The sequence below is a fragment of the Solanum pennellii genome, chromosome 3 (genome assembly GCF_001406875.1).
Source record: "Solanum pennellii chromosome 3, SPENNV200".
Lineage (NCBI taxonomy): Eukaryota > Viridiplantae > Streptophyta > Magnoliopsida > Solanales > Solanaceae > Solanum > Solanum pennellii.
In genome coordinates, this window is record NC_028639.1 from 197,224 (window position 1) to 215,969 (window position 18,746).

General features: G+C 34.7%; 3 protein-coding genes and 1 non-coding gene across 7 annotated transcripts; 2 read left to right on the forward strand and 2 right to left on the reverse strand.

Annotated features, from left to right (window-relative positions):
* The first annotated feature begins 208 nt into the window (after positions 1-208).
* TRNAK-UUU lies at positions 209-280 on the forward strand. The gene has a single exon. It is a non-coding gene; the product is annotated as a tRNA-Lys (tRNA).
* Positions 281-528: 248 nt separating this feature from the next.
* On the reverse strand, positions 529-7,708 carry LOC107015056 (acylamino-acid-releasing enzyme). Of its 2 annotated transcripts, none has more exons than XM_015215217.2 (18): positions 7,503-7,708; positions 6,367-6,542; positions 5,891-6,194; positions 5,583-5,804; positions 5,277-5,489; positions 5,045-5,119; positions 4,665-4,803; positions 4,227-4,378; positions 4,054-4,136; positions 3,815-3,936; positions 3,610-3,688; positions 3,270-3,447; positions 2,948-3,008; positions 2,653-2,775; positions 2,279-2,476; positions 1,759-1,827; positions 1,075-1,154; positions 529-885 (listed from the first exon to the last, which is right to left on the reverse strand). In XM_015215217.2, exons 1-18 carry the CDS (start codon positions 7,652-7,654, stop codon positions 822-824), a joined length of 2,490 nt encoding a protein of 829 aa, XP_015070703.1. In that variant the 5' UTR covers positions 7,655-7,708; the 3' UTR covers positions 529-821. The 2 variants fall into 2 exon arrangements, with proteins under 2 accessions (XP_015070703.1, XP_015070704.1); XM_015215218.2 differs by having other exon boundaries at positions 6,367-6,538; positions 7,503-7,635.
* A 537-nt stretch (positions 7,709-8,245) lies between these two features.
* Positions 8,246-14,243, forward strand: LOC107015397 (transcription factor UNE12-like). 3 transcript variants are annotated; one of them, XM_015215650.2, is made up of 8 exons: positions 8,246-8,561; positions 8,886-8,984; positions 10,150-10,269; positions 10,420-10,485; positions 10,908-10,973; positions 12,189-12,266; positions 12,400-12,648; positions 14,119-14,243. In XM_015215650.2, the coding sequence occupies exons 1-7, from the start codon at positions 8,331-8,333 to the stop codon at positions 12,628-12,630; spliced, it is 891 nt and encodes a 296-aa protein (XP_015071136.1). In that variant the 5' UTR covers positions 8,246-8,330; the 3' UTR covers positions 12,631-12,648; positions 14,119-14,243. The 3 variants fall into 3 exon arrangements, with proteins under 3 accessions (XP_015071136.1, XP_015071135.1, XP_015071134.1); XM_015215649.2 differs by lacking the exon at positions 14,119-14,243 and adding an exon at positions 12,976-13,221; XM_015215648.2 differs by lacking the exon at positions 14,119-14,243 and having other exon boundaries at positions 12,400-13,316.
* LOC107015399 (auxin-responsive protein IAA4) lies at positions 13,409-16,030 on the reverse strand. Its single transcript, XM_015215652.2, has 4 exons — positions 15,312-16,030; positions 14,733-14,925; positions 14,173-14,487; positions 13,409-13,820 (listed from the first exon to the last, which is right to left on the reverse strand). The coding sequence occupies exons 1-4, from the start codon at positions 15,370-15,372 to the stop codon at positions 13,742-13,744; spliced, it is 648 nt and encodes a 215-aa protein (XP_015071138.1). The 5' UTR covers positions 15,373-16,030; the 3' UTR covers positions 13,409-13,741.
* Between the last annotated feature and the right edge of the window lie 2,716 nt (positions 16,031-18,746).

The following is an 18,746-nucleotide window of genomic DNA, read 5'->3' on the forward strand; positions in this document are numbered from 1 at the left end:
AAATCAACGACCATCACTACGATCATTTATTCCTATCAATTACCACCAGCACAATCATCACCACCACTAATCATCACCTTCATAAACATCATTGTCATCAATCACCACCATCCTAATTACCGCCGCAGTTGATTGATCTTTATTGTCATTAAAAGAGTATCAATATGATAAGAGATTAGTCATATTAAAGAAAATAACAAAAACACAAGCCGTCTTAGCTCAGTGGTAGAGCGCGTGGCTTTTAACCACGTGGTCGTGGGTTCGATCCCCATAGACGGCGACTTTTATTTTGCGATAAGGATAATAATTTCAAAATAAAACTTGAAATTAACTTTATTTCATGATTGGTTTGAAATATTAGCTAATCACGAGATTATTTTATTCCATTATTTGTATTCTTACTTATCTTACCAAACAACTCGAATACTAATCATTTACCATCAAAATTTAAACAAGGATTCCAAATTAATAACCCATACATTTTTTACTTGATTTACATTCATTAATAAGTATATCATGACACAAGGATTTTTTATTTTTGTAATATTAGAATTAGATAAAAGAGATCAATTTAACAATTTAGTAAATTGTGATGTACAATAAATCATTCTGACTAGTGACTGATTGTAGAAGAGTCGGGTCTTTAAAAAGGAAACGATCTCTTATGACCAATTACAATTTAAATAGGAACAAACGACCCCACGAACCTCATGTCCTGTGTTTATTTTTTACTGATCTGCTGTGAAAAGGGTCATATATGGACTACGAAACCAAATCTCCCGTCTTCAAGTTGGATTGTGACTTTTGGTTAAGACATGAGTCTATTTGCAGTACTTCTTAAACCACACTCCAATGTTTAGAAAGCTTTCAAAATCAGATTGTGGTCTGCAAAACAGATGTGGATGTGTAAGTTCACAACATTAAAGTGAAGTAAAATCTTATGTTACTCGGACGCTTCAAAAACACTGCTGGTTCCGTGTCAGATCTTGCAAAAGTCAGTGCACTTTTGCATCATCCGCGCGGATTCAACATCATTGTGGAGATTCCGAGCAACATAGAATGAGACCAGTTTACCTATCAAGTGCATGAGTGTCCTCAGGGAACATGATCACTTTAACTTCCACTCCTCCTTTCTCCTTCAACGCGCGTGCATACTGCACACAATAAGAGTGAAAGGCATACACTTTCTTGAGTTATACATCGTAGTGAAATAAAACCACAAGTTAAAACGTCATTAGTCACTAAGCCGGGACATATAGTAATGTAATGGTTCCATTAGAACCATATTGGCATTATTGGTGTATACACAATAAGTAACCCGCCTTCATCTCACAGATTTATGTGGTTCATTGATTCATATTGCAGATTGACATTGGCAGACATAACATTTTTGGTCCACAGATGATTGGCTACTACAGTTCATTAGTAGATACAAAGCTTGAAGGCTGCCTTACAAATAGAGCCAACAATTAGACTCCACAAAAACATCGTTGTGCTTTGGATGGATCCGTATTTCTTTTACTTTTTTCATTGTTTATGGATGGATGCATAGTTGTTCAAAGAGAATCAAAAGGTAAGTATAGACTATGTATCAACAGACATACATAACCAATAAAAGGTGCTACTAGGAAAAATGATATGGAATCATGATGGATATTCATAACTGTGAACTTGATGATACCGTTTGCATTTAAGAATGAAAACTTATGTTAAACAAAACAAGAAACAAGAAAGATAATAGATTATAAGAAATCTCACTTGCAATCCAGTAGACATCGGTACACGGAGGTCCTTAGCACCTAGCAAGAAAAGTGTAGGAGTTCTGACCTGCAAAGTTGGCAAACATAAGATGCTAGAGATGCATTCCTAATACACGTCTAACAGTCATCCTTTATAACAACATTTCACTACCCAGGGCATGTTATGTTCTAATTTTTTTTTTATAAACTGGTGTCCGGGCCAACTTTCGCATACCTTGACTAATTCCATGTGATACCTGTCACCTCCTACCAACAGCAGGTATCAGGTAATGTTATGTTATGTTATATGTTTGCTATAACAGCAGTTCTCTATAACAGCCAAAAAATATCCGGACAAATGACACCATTATACAGAGGTTTGATTGTAACAGGATCTGTGATCCTTGAAATTAGCATGACTTATAACTTCAGTCTATTCTGCAATTTAAACATAGGCCTTTCGAGAGAACTAACAGAAAGACATATTGCTTAAAATGAAATGACTGTCGAATCCGGATTTAATAGAGGCGCATGCATACCTTAGAGACGTGTAAAATTGGTGATTTTCTGTAAAAGGCGTCAAGGTGTTCAGATGAAGTAGCCTCTGTAAAATTTGTTTTTCCATTTTCTCCAAATGTCTCTGCGTAGCACCAATCAGGTATATCCGATGTACCGACCATCAAAGCGAGGTTGCAGACAGGGTTCCTTGCAACTGCTGCTGCAAACTTATCTGGTGCCTGCAGAAATAGTAGCAGAACTGTCAAGCAATAGTCGGTAAGAAAGACAAGCTTGTCCAGCTTCCCTTATTAAGGCCCACAAATGTTTGTTGAACAAAGCCCTGAAGGACCAAAGGTTGAGCAAAATGGGTACATAGGAACCATAAAGACGGTGTCATATGAGGAAATTGGTAGACCTGGCCAATCAAATGAGTTGTCAAAAATCCACCATGGGAACCACCGAGCACAGATATTTTAGATAGATCCGCAAGTCCCTTTTCAACGACATGATCTAAAGCAGCAAGCACATCATTAACATCCTGCAGATTAGGGAAACAAAAAGGAAGAACACTATTAGGTTCCGAATGCTTAATAGAATTATTATGAAAAAGAAGGAATTGTATTTCATATAACAAAACCATTCAAGCCTAAACAAAATTAAGGAAGAAATCTTTTCAAGGGAAAGAAAACGAGAATACCGCAAACAAGTACCTGTGATCCAATTTTCCCAGGAAGAGATTGTACTGCTTCCTCACCAAAACCCAAGGAGCCTCTGTGAGAAGGAGATTAAAAAAAAAGTGCTTAATCAGAATTCAAAGCAATTACTGCTCCTTACATATATATATATATATATATATATATATATATATATATATATACACATATATATTAGGATATCCAATATATATATACATGACCTATAATATTAGTGTAGCATCTCATATACACAACTAGTATTCACAGTTGGCGTTATATTTCAATAACCATTTGATTTAACAGAGGCATGGAGAAAGAAGTCAGTTATGTTGGTTACCTGTAATTTACAATCAACAAGCTATAACCAAGTGAAGAAAGGAAAGCCAAGGACTTTGAGAAGCTTGACAATGAAACAGAATGAGGACCCCCGTGAAGGACTACAATCAGCGGATCACACACGTTACGACTCTGAGTCTTGGAGGATACAAAGATAGCCTCATACGGCTTGCTGGCACCTAGCAAAAATAAAACTCATTGAAGATTATAGTAGAAACAGCAGAGATTAGTAACTAAAAGGATTCAAGCATCTATTGATCTGCAGATAGCATAAGAGGTCACAATCATGTGTTGATCCATGAATTTATAGTACTTCCCTCAAAGCTCAACGGGGTTCTTACCTTTAGTAAGGTTCTCAGAGATATCCCTGACAGGAATCTTCATAATACTAAATTGGCGCGAAGACAGCAAAGATATAACCTGTGAGCATTGTTGGGAACATTCAAATTTCAGAAAAGCCTTTCTAACAAGAAAATGCCAAACAGAACAAACTAAGATGGAATTATAATAAAGGAAAACAAAAGAAACAACGGAAAACAGACTGACCTTTTCAGAGCATCTAGATATGGGGCTTGAAATATCTAACCAACTCCATGAGGTCTCCGCGGAGGCCTTACGAGCAAGGGAACCATACTTGATTGCAGGAACATCAACGGGACTACTACAAACTTTAACCGGAAAAAAATGCCAAATTCTTTGATTAATGGGAATACTATTATAGAAACCAATATGAAGTATACTATTATAGGAACCAATATGAAGTAAAGTAGGACACTTATTCCTACCAGCTATGATGTTGTCACCATCTAGTGCAAGCATATTCCAAGAGAAGTTAGAGTCTCCAGGGCTGATCCGCGATATGTTTCCACTATTATTTTTGAAAAAGACAAATTTCACTATTATTAACTCATTGGTACAGAAAAAGAATTCATGCTTGAGCAGCAAAATATTTGGTTACCTTATCACATTTACTGAAATTATTACTTGTGTGCTGCCCCAGATAGAAGATAAAATCATAGTATATCCATCAGAAAGCCAAGGTCTACTAAGAACACTGAAGCAGTAAAGGCCAGGGAAGCAACCATCTTCAGGACACATCACAATAGGAACCTGCAGTTGCCACTTACAGCATGAACAGGTGTGCTGACTGTAGGATAAAGCTTGGAATCAATACAACAACACATGCAGTGTAGTCCCACAATGTGCAATCTGGGGAGGGTAGAGTGTACGCAAACCCTACCCCTACCTCAGAGTTAGAGGGGCTGTTGCCGATAGACCGACCCTTGGCTCAAAAGCTCAGAATCAATCAAAAAGTAAATAGTACTTCTAAAATGGCTAATAATATCTAGCCTCAAAGTGCTGATGCAAGTAATCAGAATCACAAAAAGGAGTCTACCACATCAACAATTTTAGCATCTGGAGTTGGCTTTCCGCTGAATGACCAATCAATCTTATGAAGTGAATCAGTTGCAGAATGTGCCCAAGAATCTACTGAACTTCTAGCAGACAAAAAAATAAGCAATTTTCCATCCGGGCTGCACGTTTTTTGAAAAGACTAGTTAGTTCCATTTTATCAAACAAACTAGCCACATCAATTAAAAGACACGAGAAGATGCAAGATTCCTCAGGGAACCAACTAATGTTATTCAAATGTTATCGTATAAGAAGGAATTAGGGGAATGAATTCTTCATAAACACATTTCCTCTTCCCTTTTCTCTCCTTTTTATTCGGGGACCAGGGGAGGGAGTTGGTCAGACAAGTAATTCAAGACAAACCTGAAACGAGGAAAGAAAGCACTACTAATGCTTCGTGTCAGCTTAATTGGAGATACATCCTTGGCTGCATTAGTTCTGAAAGTGACAAAAAGTCAATTGAGACTACAAAAACAGCATAAATCAAATATAAGGGAATTCTCCAAAAAATAAGTCCCCTAGGTACTACATTCATGCAGTAACAAATGTAGTTAATCCACAACATGTTCGTTCTGACAACTAGCAAGTTACTTACCCAGATTGATGGACCTCTACCTTTGAAAATGGAGCTTTAACAGCATACAGGGCACAAGGCCTGTTATAGCAATATTTTATACCCAACTTTCTATTATCTGATGGCCACCCGACAAAAACCAGATATTGTTCAAGGCCTTCACGGGATGGAGCCCATACAACTTGTCCGACACTCAGTGACTTCCCGATTCCTTCAACAGGACGTACTACTCCACTGCACAAACTTATATTTAGGGTTTCTATCCATGACATCAGAACTCGATCATCTTACCAGTCTGATATGAGAAAATATAGTAAATTTTCAAACCTGTTGACATCAATGATGAAAAGAGCAGGTTGTCTTTTTCCAGCATAGGTTTCCCCCCACTCCTCTTCCCAGTCCCCTTGACCTTTCCAGCTCCCACATTCCTTATCTGTAGAATTATCTTTCTTATAACCAAAAGTAGTAAATGTAGGCTTCGAGGGAGCCGGTTCCTCAGCGACATAAGCAATAAGAGTTTCATCACTGTTCCATGATATTCCCTCAAACCTGCATTTTCAAATAGTAACACACATTGAGTCTATGAATAGGGATGTGAAGTGAGTAAAGTGATGTTTAGTTCATATAATAACTACCATCCATCTGAATATACAGAGCCGTGGACAGAAGCAGGAACATAAAACTCCTTTTCCACCAAAGATGGACCCCAAATTTCAAACTTGGTCGGAGAATCATTTTCAGGATTTCTAACTACAAGAAGCTTTGAACCTGAAGGTGATGGAATCATCATAGCCACATTGGACATCTCAATAGGGAATGCAGCCCATTGAAAGCTTACAGCATTTGTGCTTTCTTTTGAAATATGACAAGGTAATATGTATCTCCTCTTCTTGTTGGCTAGGAGATTTGGTTGGCTTATCGAAAACATACCTTGGGAACCTTGAAAGGTAGAAAAAGGGTTACAAATTAGCAGCAGTTAAAGAATAAGCATAATATATTAAGCGGGAAGGCAAGAATTTAATTAGTACTACGCAATTCTTTATTCTCCAGGTAAGATTAACTATAGTTTATCCACCAAAAAAGAGAGAATAAAGAAGTAAAGAAATCGTACCACCGTCAGATGTGAAAGTCCATGCCTTGTCAATGGTGGGGATACTAGTGAAATCTTGGAGCAAACTAGATTGAGAAAAGTATTCTTCCTCTAAACTTGCATCCAAACCCAAAGGAAATTCTTTAGGAGAGCTGGCTCCCACACAATCCATTTTGGAGAAAACTGAGAAACTCTGTCTAGTAATCAAACACAAAAAAAGAAGACCAATTAATATAGAGAAGTTCACAAGGATCAAGGAAATGTTAGTTTCCAATCAACAAAACATTATCGGGAAACTGTAGACCCCCCTCTCTAACTCTCCCCAGCTCTGATATATGCAGGACAAGGAAGTCTAATAGTGATGGACACATTTTTTTCCGTCTTGAGTGCTTACAGAATGAAATGACAAGATGGAGATCAGTGACAAAGAAACAAACAAACAAGTGTTTGTACTTCATTAATGAAAGTTTTGAGACCGGTAGTGAAAGAAACTCAAACAACGAATCACTAAATACTACATCATTTTGATTTTTCTACTACTCATTGGAAAAATGGAACTTCCTCTTTTTGTTTTTCTTTCTTTTTATGAAAAAAAAGAATCTTTTTCCAGGTAATGTACAACTTGATTCAAGTAAAAATATGATCTTTTCAGAATCATTCACAAGAATCAACATTTGCTCCAAGTTTCGATTCAGTAATCTCCCTTCCCACCCCCCCACCCCTCCCTGTAAGAAAGAATCAGATAGTTATGCAAAATGAAAACTTGCTAAATGGTATCTGAAATTCTGAATGTAATCAAGACAGAATCAGTATTATACAAAGATTAGAGCAAATATTAGCATAATCAAGATAGACAAAAAAGAGAACCTACACTTTCTCCTTTCTTTTTCAACACTTATCCGAGTACAACTCAACCTTTGCAAATTGCAGCATATGACACAAAATACATAAAAATCCAAGATAAGCTGAGGAAATGGTATAAAATCAACAAGAAAAAAACCCCACACCATCAAATAAAGAATCATATAGTTTCTGCAAAATGAAAATTGCTAAATGCAATCTGAAGTAACTGAATGTAATCAAAACACAATCAGTACAACTAAACGAAGATTTGAACAAATATTAGCAAAATCAAGATAGATAGAAATAAAATTTACTTGGTGAGCCAAAAGGGTCTGCAGGAAATAGGCCTGTGCTGCTTGAGAAGTCGAGTTTCAGACGAAAGTGGGGGAAAACGATGAGAGTGCAGCAGAACTGATACGATTGAATGAGTGCGTATTGCAGCTAAGGGAGAAAGTATATTAGTCATACTCCACAAATGTTGTACTTTTTAATTAGATTGGCTCTTTTTCTTTTTTTTAAGTTTAAAGTTTTTTTGCCCCAAACATCACCTAATTTGTCCGGTTTCCATTGAAAACTAAACACTTTAATTCGTTCTCGTTATATTTTATAGACCTTCAATGTTGATATAAAATAAATACATCCTTTTTTATAAAATAATTTTGAATATGTCTTATTATTTATTGATCATGATTTATTAAATTCGATTTATTCATTCAAAAAATTTCTTTCTACTTTAAAAAACAGTTATTGATCATAATTTATATGGTTTTGATCAAATTTTTAAAAAGCCAACATTACTTCTCCTCTGCCTCCGTCTCATATTACTTGAACACATTTAAAAAGAAAATTAATTATAAAGATAATATAAAAAAAATTTAATTAATATTTTTTTAATTTAATGAGGTGATTAACAAATAGTATGAAATAATTATTTTTTATATAATAATTAACTAATATAGCTCGGAGAAAATATTTATTTTAGAAAATTAACTTGTTTTAATCTTTTTTTTTTTGTTTAAAATTAAGTACTTTGAGTAACCCTTTTTATAACTACGAAACTCCAAAAGTGCACATTTTGGGGAAAATTCCCATTTTCCGTTCCTCTTAAAGCTCAATAAACCTATACGCCGGCAAACTCCGGCATGGCGGACAACCCACCGGAGGTATATGCTGCCGATGATTTTCTCGAGCAAATTCTGGCGATTCCCTCTTATGCTAGCCTGCCGGTAACTGATTTAAGCGCCGGTGCCTCATCGGAGAATTCAACATCTGGTATCTCTCAGCTCCAGCAGCAGCCGTTGTTCCCATTGGGGTTAAGCTTGGATACTGGCTTTGCTGACGCCAACAACACTGGAGGTTTTCAAGTGAAGACTGTAAGCCTAATACTTCCTCAATTCCAATTTGTCTGCCACTTTACAGAAAAGTTGTACCTTTTTACTTGTTCCTTTAGGAGTTCATGATCAAGGACGACATAAAAAGGAATAATGCATATAAAGAGACTTTAACGTGGCCTCAACTAGCGAGTAGCCACTAAACACTTCAACTTCGAGTATACACATCTAGACACTTACTTAATCAAAATAATCAGTGTATTTAGAGTTTAGCTGGTGTGGGGAAGGAACTGAATATGCATTTCGAAAGGGGTAAGCTCGGGGGATAGTACCCTTTTTTTATTTGTTATACATGTTCTTTTGCAGGAAAGAGAAGCAATGAACATGGGGAATTTGTATCCAGGTCTAGAACATTTGCAATCTCATGCTGTTTGCCTAAGTGTTCCTCAAGTTCACCAAGTCCAGGTTACATATCTCTGTTTTTTCACTACACTATTGTTTCATAGTCATTACATTTTTATTCTTTAGACTAGTATCTCCATATAATGTCATTTAAATAAATCAATTTAATCACTTTGCGTAAAGTAGCTATTGAGAATTTTTTTTTTTGACAAAGAAGCTATTGAGAATTTAAGCACTAGTATACCTGTTGGAAACCTGGTTTTGCCGGTGATTTGATATGGGTCCTTTTAGTAAGATTGCTATTGTTCCTAGAGTTTTAGTTTGGTGTGATGAAGGGACGAGAGTGAGTTGAAGAATGTAATAATTATGCAAATATGGAAATCATCACTACTATCTCTACATAACAGAGATAATAGAAATCGTCTTCAAGAAGTATCAACTCCCAAAAGACTCAAGGGCGTGGTCTAGTGGTGAATGAAGTGAGTTGAACACCATGAGGTGTCAGGTGCAAATCCAACAGAGATAAAAACAATAGGTGATCTCTTCTCATATGTTCTGACCTTGGTGAACAAAGTTACCCAGTACCTATTGTTGGTGGAGGTAGTAGTAGGTATCCCGTGGAATTAGTCAAGGTGCTCGTAAGATAGTCTGGACACCGCGGTTATAAAAAAAGAAGCATCAAATCCCGATATAAAACGGCAGGCTGCTGAATCTTTTTTGACCTCTTAGCTTCAGATACTTAATGTTCCTAGTAAAGGTGTAAAAATTGCACCTTTTGTTCCCCAAGAAGATGTTATTTTATTTTTATACTTCACATTAGCTGGACATCAACATCTTGGCTATGGATCATCAGGAAGGAGAGACAAAGGCTTTATCATATTCTTTTGTTGCTTCCTTCTGTGATAGCTTGTTTCTAAAATCTTGAGTAGTGGTGGCAATTTCAGCTCAAAATTGTTTTGACCCGCCCAAACCATCGATGTTAAACCATTTAAACCACCCAATATGGGCTAACATGAGCCCACCCAGTTTTCAAACCATGATTATTTTTGCATTAATTTTTATGTATTTCATTTACCCCTCACTTCCTAATTCCGGTTTAGTTGCATGCGACAGGCTTGACGAGTCTTATATTGATATTTTAATTTTAAAATTGTGGCATCTTTGTCAGTGTATGATGTATAACCATTATTTACTAATAAATCTCTTAACTTCTCTTTGGTTCTTGCAGCCTTTTCAAGGCCACCCAACATCAAGCGCAATAGTAACAATACCACACCAACCTGCAATTCGTCCTAGGGTTCGGGCACGAAGAGGACAGGCCACTGATCCACATAGTATTGCTGAGCGGGTATATGAAAAATATAGTTAGATGTTTGTCAGGAGAACATTAAGCTATGTTAATTCTCAAAAAATTAAATCAATTTTGTTGTAAAATGTTGGGGCCTGTGGATAATGCTCTAGGAACAAGTGTCTGAATAATGTGTCCGTCTCTTTACAGTTAAGGAGAGAAAGGATATCAGAACGAATAAAGGCTTTACAGGAACTTGTCCCCAGCTGCAATAAGGTGTGCTCTATTCTCCGGTTGCCACAAATTCCATTGTTGAGCATTTGTTTTCTTGTTGCGACAGATAACAATTCAGGCTCATTCAATCTTAAAGATATATATTCCAAATAATGGATATATTAACTTTTGTTCTGACCCATCGTTTATCATGATATTAAAATACCATTACCTAAAATTTAGAAAAATAGTATTCTTTTGTTATAACAAGTTTGACTGTTGCTTAATGGATTCAAGTTACTAAATGTGAAAATTGGTTGCAAATTTTAGAACAAGTTATACTTCATTGTATTGATACTTTCTATGAATTGGCTCACTTCAGTTTTATTTTTAAAGATACAAGTTGGTATTATTAAGTTACAGATGCAATTCAAAAGATGTCGTTGTAGCTTGTGGTAATGATATTTTTTTTTCTGTCTTGCCAGACCGACAGGGCAGCAATGCTTGATGAGATTCTGGACTATGTGAAGTTCTTAAGGCTTCAAGTTAAGGTAATTTGTCGATCATTATGAGGCAATTTTTTTTTCTAAAATAAGGTAATTTGACTGTCAACTAATTTTCAAGCCAAATACTAGCTTAGCTGATGACTCTATCGTCCCGCCATTATATTCCATGACAAACATCACTAAAGTTCTTGCAATTTTGAGTTATCTACAACGGCACTGGTTCTTCTTGTTTTTATTCTTCCATATGATTTCATTCTTGATTTGTATAATGGAACTGGTCTTTTGAAATGGGGAACATATTAAGCCACCACCTCCACGAAAAAAATAAGCTAGTCTTAGCCATTCTGAGAAGTTCACAATCTGTTAGTGAATTCTCATGGTGGTGTTTAATAATTCTTTGTTCAAGTATATCTTTGCCAACCTCAACTAGCTTCATTCTGTGAGTTGGGATGGAGTGGACGCATTGAAGGTTATTGACTTAACATCACCTTAACCGTACAGTGCAAAGGATTACACACTGTGTTTCCATTAATTTATTTTGCTTCCTTGCAAGTTTAATGCACCTTGTAGTTTGCTAATGAGCAATAATACTCTTAGGGGTCGTTTGGTACGGGGGATGGAATAGACAAAGTTACCCCTTGGGTTGGGATATCTCATGGGATTAGTTATCCCACCATTTATATGGGATAACTAATCCTATCATTTTATTTCAAATGGAATTAATACCTCTAACCAAATGCAATAATCCCGTATTTTATCCCAAGATTAATATCTCTTATCCCCATACCAAACGTCCCCTTCGTGATTTCAATTTTTGCTTGATAATTCAAACTGGAGGTTATCCTTGCATCAACCATTCTAAGAGTGTTAAAATATCAAAAGAAGAAAAAATCTCGTCCAACACTGGTTCAACTTGTTTCTTTTCATCAATTGAAATTCTTCTTCCTCTTCTCCTTCCCATTAAACAAATAACCTCGCCGAGGATGGATGCTGGCTCTTAAAGTCTTGTCAAGTCGAAACATTATGTAATGAATTTACTGGCTGAAATCTTTAATTGAATATCAATGATCATCATTTTAGTAATGTTTAAAGCTCTTAATCTTTTACCATCATACTTTGTTTTGGTCATCATTGCAATATCTTAAGGGAGTTCTGGCTGTAGTAAAGGTTGGACAAATTAAATACATGAATAAACCACCCCTTATTAGTTCTCTTGATTATGTTGATCGAATAAGTGATTTACCTTAAATATGCCTAAAGGTACTGAGCATGAGTAGGTTGGGAGGAACTAGCGCGGCGGCACAAGTTGTTGCTGATATTCCATTGCAGTCTGTTGAGGTAATCAACACAATCACTCTTTTCTGCTTCTAACTAACTGAACATCGTCGAAAATACCTCTACAGTTTCTGATTACTCAACTGTAAGATTGCTACATTTTCTCCAAGACTTCATTGTTTCGTCATTATTTTAGGGAGACACCTGTGAAAGTCGTTCCAACCAGCACGTCTGGGAGAAGTGGTCCGATTCTGAAACAGAGCAAGAGGTAGCAAAGCTCATGGAGGAAGATGTTGGAACAGCAATGCAGTACCTTCAATCCAAATCACTCTGCATCATGCCTGTTTCACTTGCTGCACTTATCTATCCGACTCAGCAAAGTGACAACCAATCAATGGTCAAGCCAGAACCAGCGGCCCCATTGTAGACTTCTAAATTACTGCAGGTGCAATCAAGAACTCCTGATTTCTTTTAGGCCCATCCGTCTATATATCCTTACCTATTTTCTTTGAAGCACCCTCTGAAATCCTTGGTAATGCAATCAAACTCAGATGACACAATTTTTGCTTTTAGCTCAACCATTGGCCCCTTTATCAACTTTCTTGAGTTCAGTCACACCTTGAACAATGGCAACACTTAAGAAAGCAACCAATCCATCTATCTGTATCATTGTAGGGAGTGTATATTTTTTTTTCCAAACTCTCTGTTATTAGCTGCTTGTTTCCCCCTCTCTCTTGTGGGTTGGTTGTGACTCCTTGTATCTTTTTTATAGTGGATAGCTAGCGATGTATTATAAAAGAAATTTTCCCAGCTTGCATTTGGTGGACTGTGCGGGGAGAAAGAAACCAAGTTTGTTTGAAGACAAAGCCATTAGTATACAGAAACTAAAGATGAAATGTTAGGGCTTTTCTTTTTTTGGTGTAACCATAGCTTAATGGATGATTTAGAATCAACTTATGATGTACTAGATTCCTTATGAGAAGATGAAGGATTAGGAGCTTCTTCATTTCTTTTTTTCTGTTCTTTTGCTCATCTGGATGTATATATGGGGGACTACACACCCTTTGTGTAGTTTGTTATTAATACACAAAAATGTTACCTGTTCCAAAAAAATTTTTTATAAAAGTAATCAACTGGCACTTTGTAAAGTGTAGTGTAATTAAATATGGAGATTGGAGAACAAACCATACTTTTCATATCAAGAATTGAAAAGCAAAAATACAATGTGTGTTTGTACAATTGGTTTCACAGCCAAAAAAAAGTACAGTTACTTTGTATGTTTGAAGGGGAGATTATCCCAGTCTCAAAAAAATATGCAGGATTTATAAACCACCATGGTTCATCCCCTGCTATATATATGATGTTACAACAAGAACAAAAACGAAAAAGTAACTGCAATTACTAAGTCTTTTTCTTTTTTCTGTTTGACTACAGTGTTTCAAAATAAATTAATAAATCAATTTCATGATTCTTCTAAACAGATAAATTTTCATAAAAGCCTCAAAAATGCGTGTGGTATATTTATATATATATATATATCATAGTTCACTTGATCCCAAGCCTCTTGCTTCTGATCCTTTCATTATCCTCAGCCTTTTGCATGATGACATGAACATTCTGCAATGTCCATGAAACTGATCTCATTAAAATCCAGGCTTAGACATGTAACCTATATAAATTTAAGTTACCTACATTGACAGTGTAAAGATTTTTTACATGATCTATGTATTTTAACTTATTATAACATGTTAATTGTTTTCATATTTATAAGATTACTAATTATATATATCACTCTGAAAGTAACTATGTATTTAACCACTTACTCCTGACTAATGCAGCTTAGCCTATTTCCTTCTTTCTTTTTTTAAAAATACATTTTTAATAATCTTATCTTCCAAAAATTTGCTTATGATAGTGTAAAAATTCTTTTAACGAGTGGAGTGGTGGTGGTCAAGGTTCAAGAACTTACTCCCAAGGAACATCTCCAACAAGCATCAAATCACCTTCTTTATCTTCATAAACAGGTGCAAATTCTGACCCTTTATAGCCTTCCCTCTCTGAATATTCACCTATGTGGAGCTTGAACATTTTCTCCATTGCTTTAAGGAGTTCAGTGTAGCACTTGTACATTTTAAGATCAATTTTTCTAAGAAAAGGGGCTCCATCCATGCTAACTTTGACATAGATTCCACACTGATCTTGATGAGCTTCTGTTTTCTTTGTAGTAATTTGTAAGGTGTTCTTCCGGTAAGATCTCACTGGTGGCCACCCCACTATTTGTGCCCTGCAATTTAGTAGGCAGAGCCAGAAATTTTTAGTTAATGAGTTCTAAATTCTAATAAATAGAAAAACAGCTTATTGGATTCTGGATACGTTGTTTCTTTATATTAAGTGAATCTCTTAAGAAAAATACAGGAGCATATTTTGGATGGTCAACCTGTGCTGTGGCGAATTTCATAGTTACGTCTTGTTTGTGGTAGCAATTTAACTTTGTCAGATAGATTGGAACAGATGGAGTATGAAACTTACTTGGCAACAGGGGGTGTTGTGGGTTCATAATCTGAACTTGATTCATCTTCATATTCAGATAAAGACCTTTTCTTATTCTTGGAATTGGGCACAATTTGTTGGTGATCAACTTCTTCATCTGTCCCTGGCAAACCCAATCTAAGTTCTGTTGCTTTAAAATTCAAAATTTTCTCCATCCTGGTAATAAAAACTTCTGCACAACAAACAATAAACTCAATATTCTTGGTCTTTCTTGGTTTTCTTCTTCAAGATTGATGTGAAGAGATTGTTTTTTACCCTGTATTTGTGTTCAAGAAAACATGAGTTAGCTAATAGTTTGTGGGTTGTTGTTATATAATGGGAAAAGGGGGAAGAGTTGGAGAATCATTAAATAAATGTTCCAAAAAGTACATAAAATTGGGACATAGACAAGCTAAGCTGTTGGCTGGAAGAGTAGCAACTTTGAACATGTAGGGGACAAGAGAGGGACAAGCTCACCCACATATATGGACTAAAACTCTAGAATTTTTTTTTTTTCATTTAGACACTTCAACTGAACCTGTTACCTGTTAGACATTTAACATACATCTAATATATGACTCTTTCCTATCGGATCAATTTCACGTCCTTTAGACAGGTGAGACATATGTTCTTTGTCCATGTCGTAATGTGTTTAATTGTCATACATTGACTGACTGAACTCTAAGTGTCTGATATATAATGGTCAGTTGAAGCTTTGGAATGAAAAGTCATACAACTTAAAGGGATTGTCGATATATTTGTTACCACTTTTCGTTTAGATACTTCAAACTTATCCTGCTACCTATTAGACATTTAACGTATGTCTAAGTTGTGCCTTTTATACATCGGATCAATTCACACGTCTGAATAAGACATGTTGGCTTATTCTGTTTGATAGGCATGCATTGACTTAAGTTGTTATTGAGTTTAATAAATTTATGTCAACTGTTATGTCAAAATGACAAGGGGTGAAACTGTAAGGGACCAACGATGTAGTTGGTGAAAAGGAAACAATAGAGTATATGGTTAGATGGTTGAATTTCATTTTTAATTAGAAGTCTCGAGTTTAAACACTCTAAATATAGAATTTCAAGGTATGAAATGCTTAAGTAGAAGAAATGATTTGTGAATAGTGAACTAAAAAACTAGACAGAAATGAAAGAAGGGAATCAGATGCTACATTTCATGAGTACAGATTGTACTTTCTTTTTAGTTTTCATTTCATATTTATTAGTACTATTGTTTTAGCATCCCGATTAATTCAGATTTACACCCGCGTAATGCACATTAAAAAGAGGAACACTATTATTATAGAACAACTAACATATTCTGAACAATCAAATGACAGATCTACTTGTCTATGTAGTTGAAAGAATGTATACAACCAACAATGACAAGACAATTCTTGGATTTTGTCAATTAGAAGCTTCATGGCAACATATTGTTTTCAAAGAAAACAAAATCAGTTTTGCTGTATTTAGGCTGTGTTTTCATTGCCTTCAATTTTCTTCTCATTATTAATTATCCCAACAGACCTGCCTGCATTTGACATCTAACAAATGCATTCAATTTTAAGAGGGAGGAAATTAGATCACTTCAGCGGATCTAGAATTTAAGTTCGATGAGTTCCACCTCTAAAATAGACGAATCTAAAACCTAACATAGTGGATTCAAAATGAGTTTGATCTGTATATGTGTGCATATTGTGCTAGCTCAATAGTCCAATATGTAACACTTTTCGAATTTCAAAATTCAAACAATTGTATCTTTGATCGTAAATTTTTCATACATTTTTTAAATGTTTTGGATTGTCAATTATTATGATTTATAGTACTTTTATGTAGTTTTTAAATATATAAATTTCATTTTAAAAAAATTGAAGGTTTCATGCGTAAATTACTGGTCAAACTTAAATTATTTGACTCTGAAAAAATGAAAAGTACCACATAAATTGAGACAGGGAGAATTAAAATTTATCTCTAAAAAAGAAGTTTTGAAGAGTAAGGCATAACCTTTGTCGAACTACTCAAACAACCTACACCTCCCAAGTTAAATGAACTTAAGTTAATACTTTAATTAATAATAGTTAGATAAACAATCAAATTTTATATACATTTAATGAATTTTTTAATATATATGATCCGTAAAAAAGGAATTAATGATTTCATATGAACTTATAACTGAGCCTCGAGATCCATCCATGGCTAATTATATACTCAATGTAATTTGACAAGTGGAGTCTGGTGAAGGTGAAGTGTATGTAATCTTACCTCTACTTTGTGAAGTCATAAGTTATTTTTGTTAAACCCTCGGATGTTTTTGTCATGGACTTGAGGAGAAAAAAAAAGATAGATCGAAGAAGAACTGATGAACATCAATTTACTCTTCCCCACACGTATTCCAATGCACACGAGTGGGTATTGAAATTGGACTGTGTCTGCTGTTAAGACTACATGTAGGCTCAAACCTCACTTCAATATCTTCTGTTAGCAAATACTAAAGGCCTTCACCACCATCGTAAGAGCCCGTTTGGCCATAGATTTTCCAAATAATATTTGGGAAAAAATTTGGTAAACAATATTTGTCCATACAATTTATTATTATTTGACAAATATTTTTGGTAAATTTCCCAATTCCCAAAAACTAGTTTTTTTTAGTATTGGATCAAATTTCATTATTTGGGATCTTTTGATAATTAAAATTTTACTCCAAATTTTTATCTTTTACAAAAACACCTTCTATAATAGTTGTTTGCGTTGTATTACATAATTTTTTACGTGAACACCAAGACAGTGATGAAATATTTAGGTGAATATTAAATAATGATATGATTGTTGATGAAAATAATGAAATATTAGCTCAAGGTAACAAAGTCATGTGCTTCGTCTACTTCACAATGTATGGAATGATGCTTGTTGTACTCACTCCAAATTATCACATTACTCTAGTGTCATGGACACTATTTGTTATTATTGTAACGAACATCCAATTGACTTGTAATACAAACTTATTAGTTAGTTTTGATAGTTTTTAAAAATTATAGGTATAAATGATATTTTTCTAAAAAGGTGAAATATATTCTCAAATTCTATGGCCAAACACATGGTGAAATTTCAACCAAATTTTCACTCAAATAATATTTGTTAAGAATATTTAAAAATTTATGATCAAACGCTAGCTAAGTTTGATATTTCTTACTCATAAATGGATTCAAAATTTCAATTATTAAATTTAAGAACTTTTACAATCGAATTCGTCATACATTCAAAATTTATTATATCTATTATTTATTGAAATTTTGTAAATTTTCGTAATGAAATTTATGTTCCGCGAAAGAAATATATATGCTAGACTTGGTTAAATTTGAAGCCAAAAGTACTCTCATTAGTGTATATATATGGTTTCCAAGTTGTTGATGAGGCCCCTACCACCATGAGTGAGTGTAGTTGGCTGGACCAATAATGTGTGTTCTGTCCTAATACAAAAACTTTGTGAATTTTTCTTTTTAATTATGGTTCACAACCATCATATTCGGTCCAATCATAAACTTATTTTATCGTGAATTATCAAAATCAATTATTATTACTATTAGTCATCATTTGTAATTATTCAGATCAATTATTGTTATATTCACTTGTTACTATCGATAATTATCGTTATTAATCAACACTATATTCGCTATCTGTCATTATCATTCACCATCACTATTAATAACATTAGCTATTAGTATCATTTTGGAAATACACAAAATGTTAGTCATCTCCATCACCGATTGTCATATAATTTTGGAAAAAGGGTCGAAAATTCTCCTAAACTATGTGAATGGAATAAAAATGTTCTCCGTTTATAGTTTGACTCAAAAATGTCCTTACCGTCAATACTTTGGCTAAAAATGTCTTGCAATCAATACTTTGTTCCATAAAGGCCCCTATAGTTATAAAGTGGGTCAAAATTCCCTTCTTCGGAATATATATATATATATATATATATATATATATATATATATATATATAT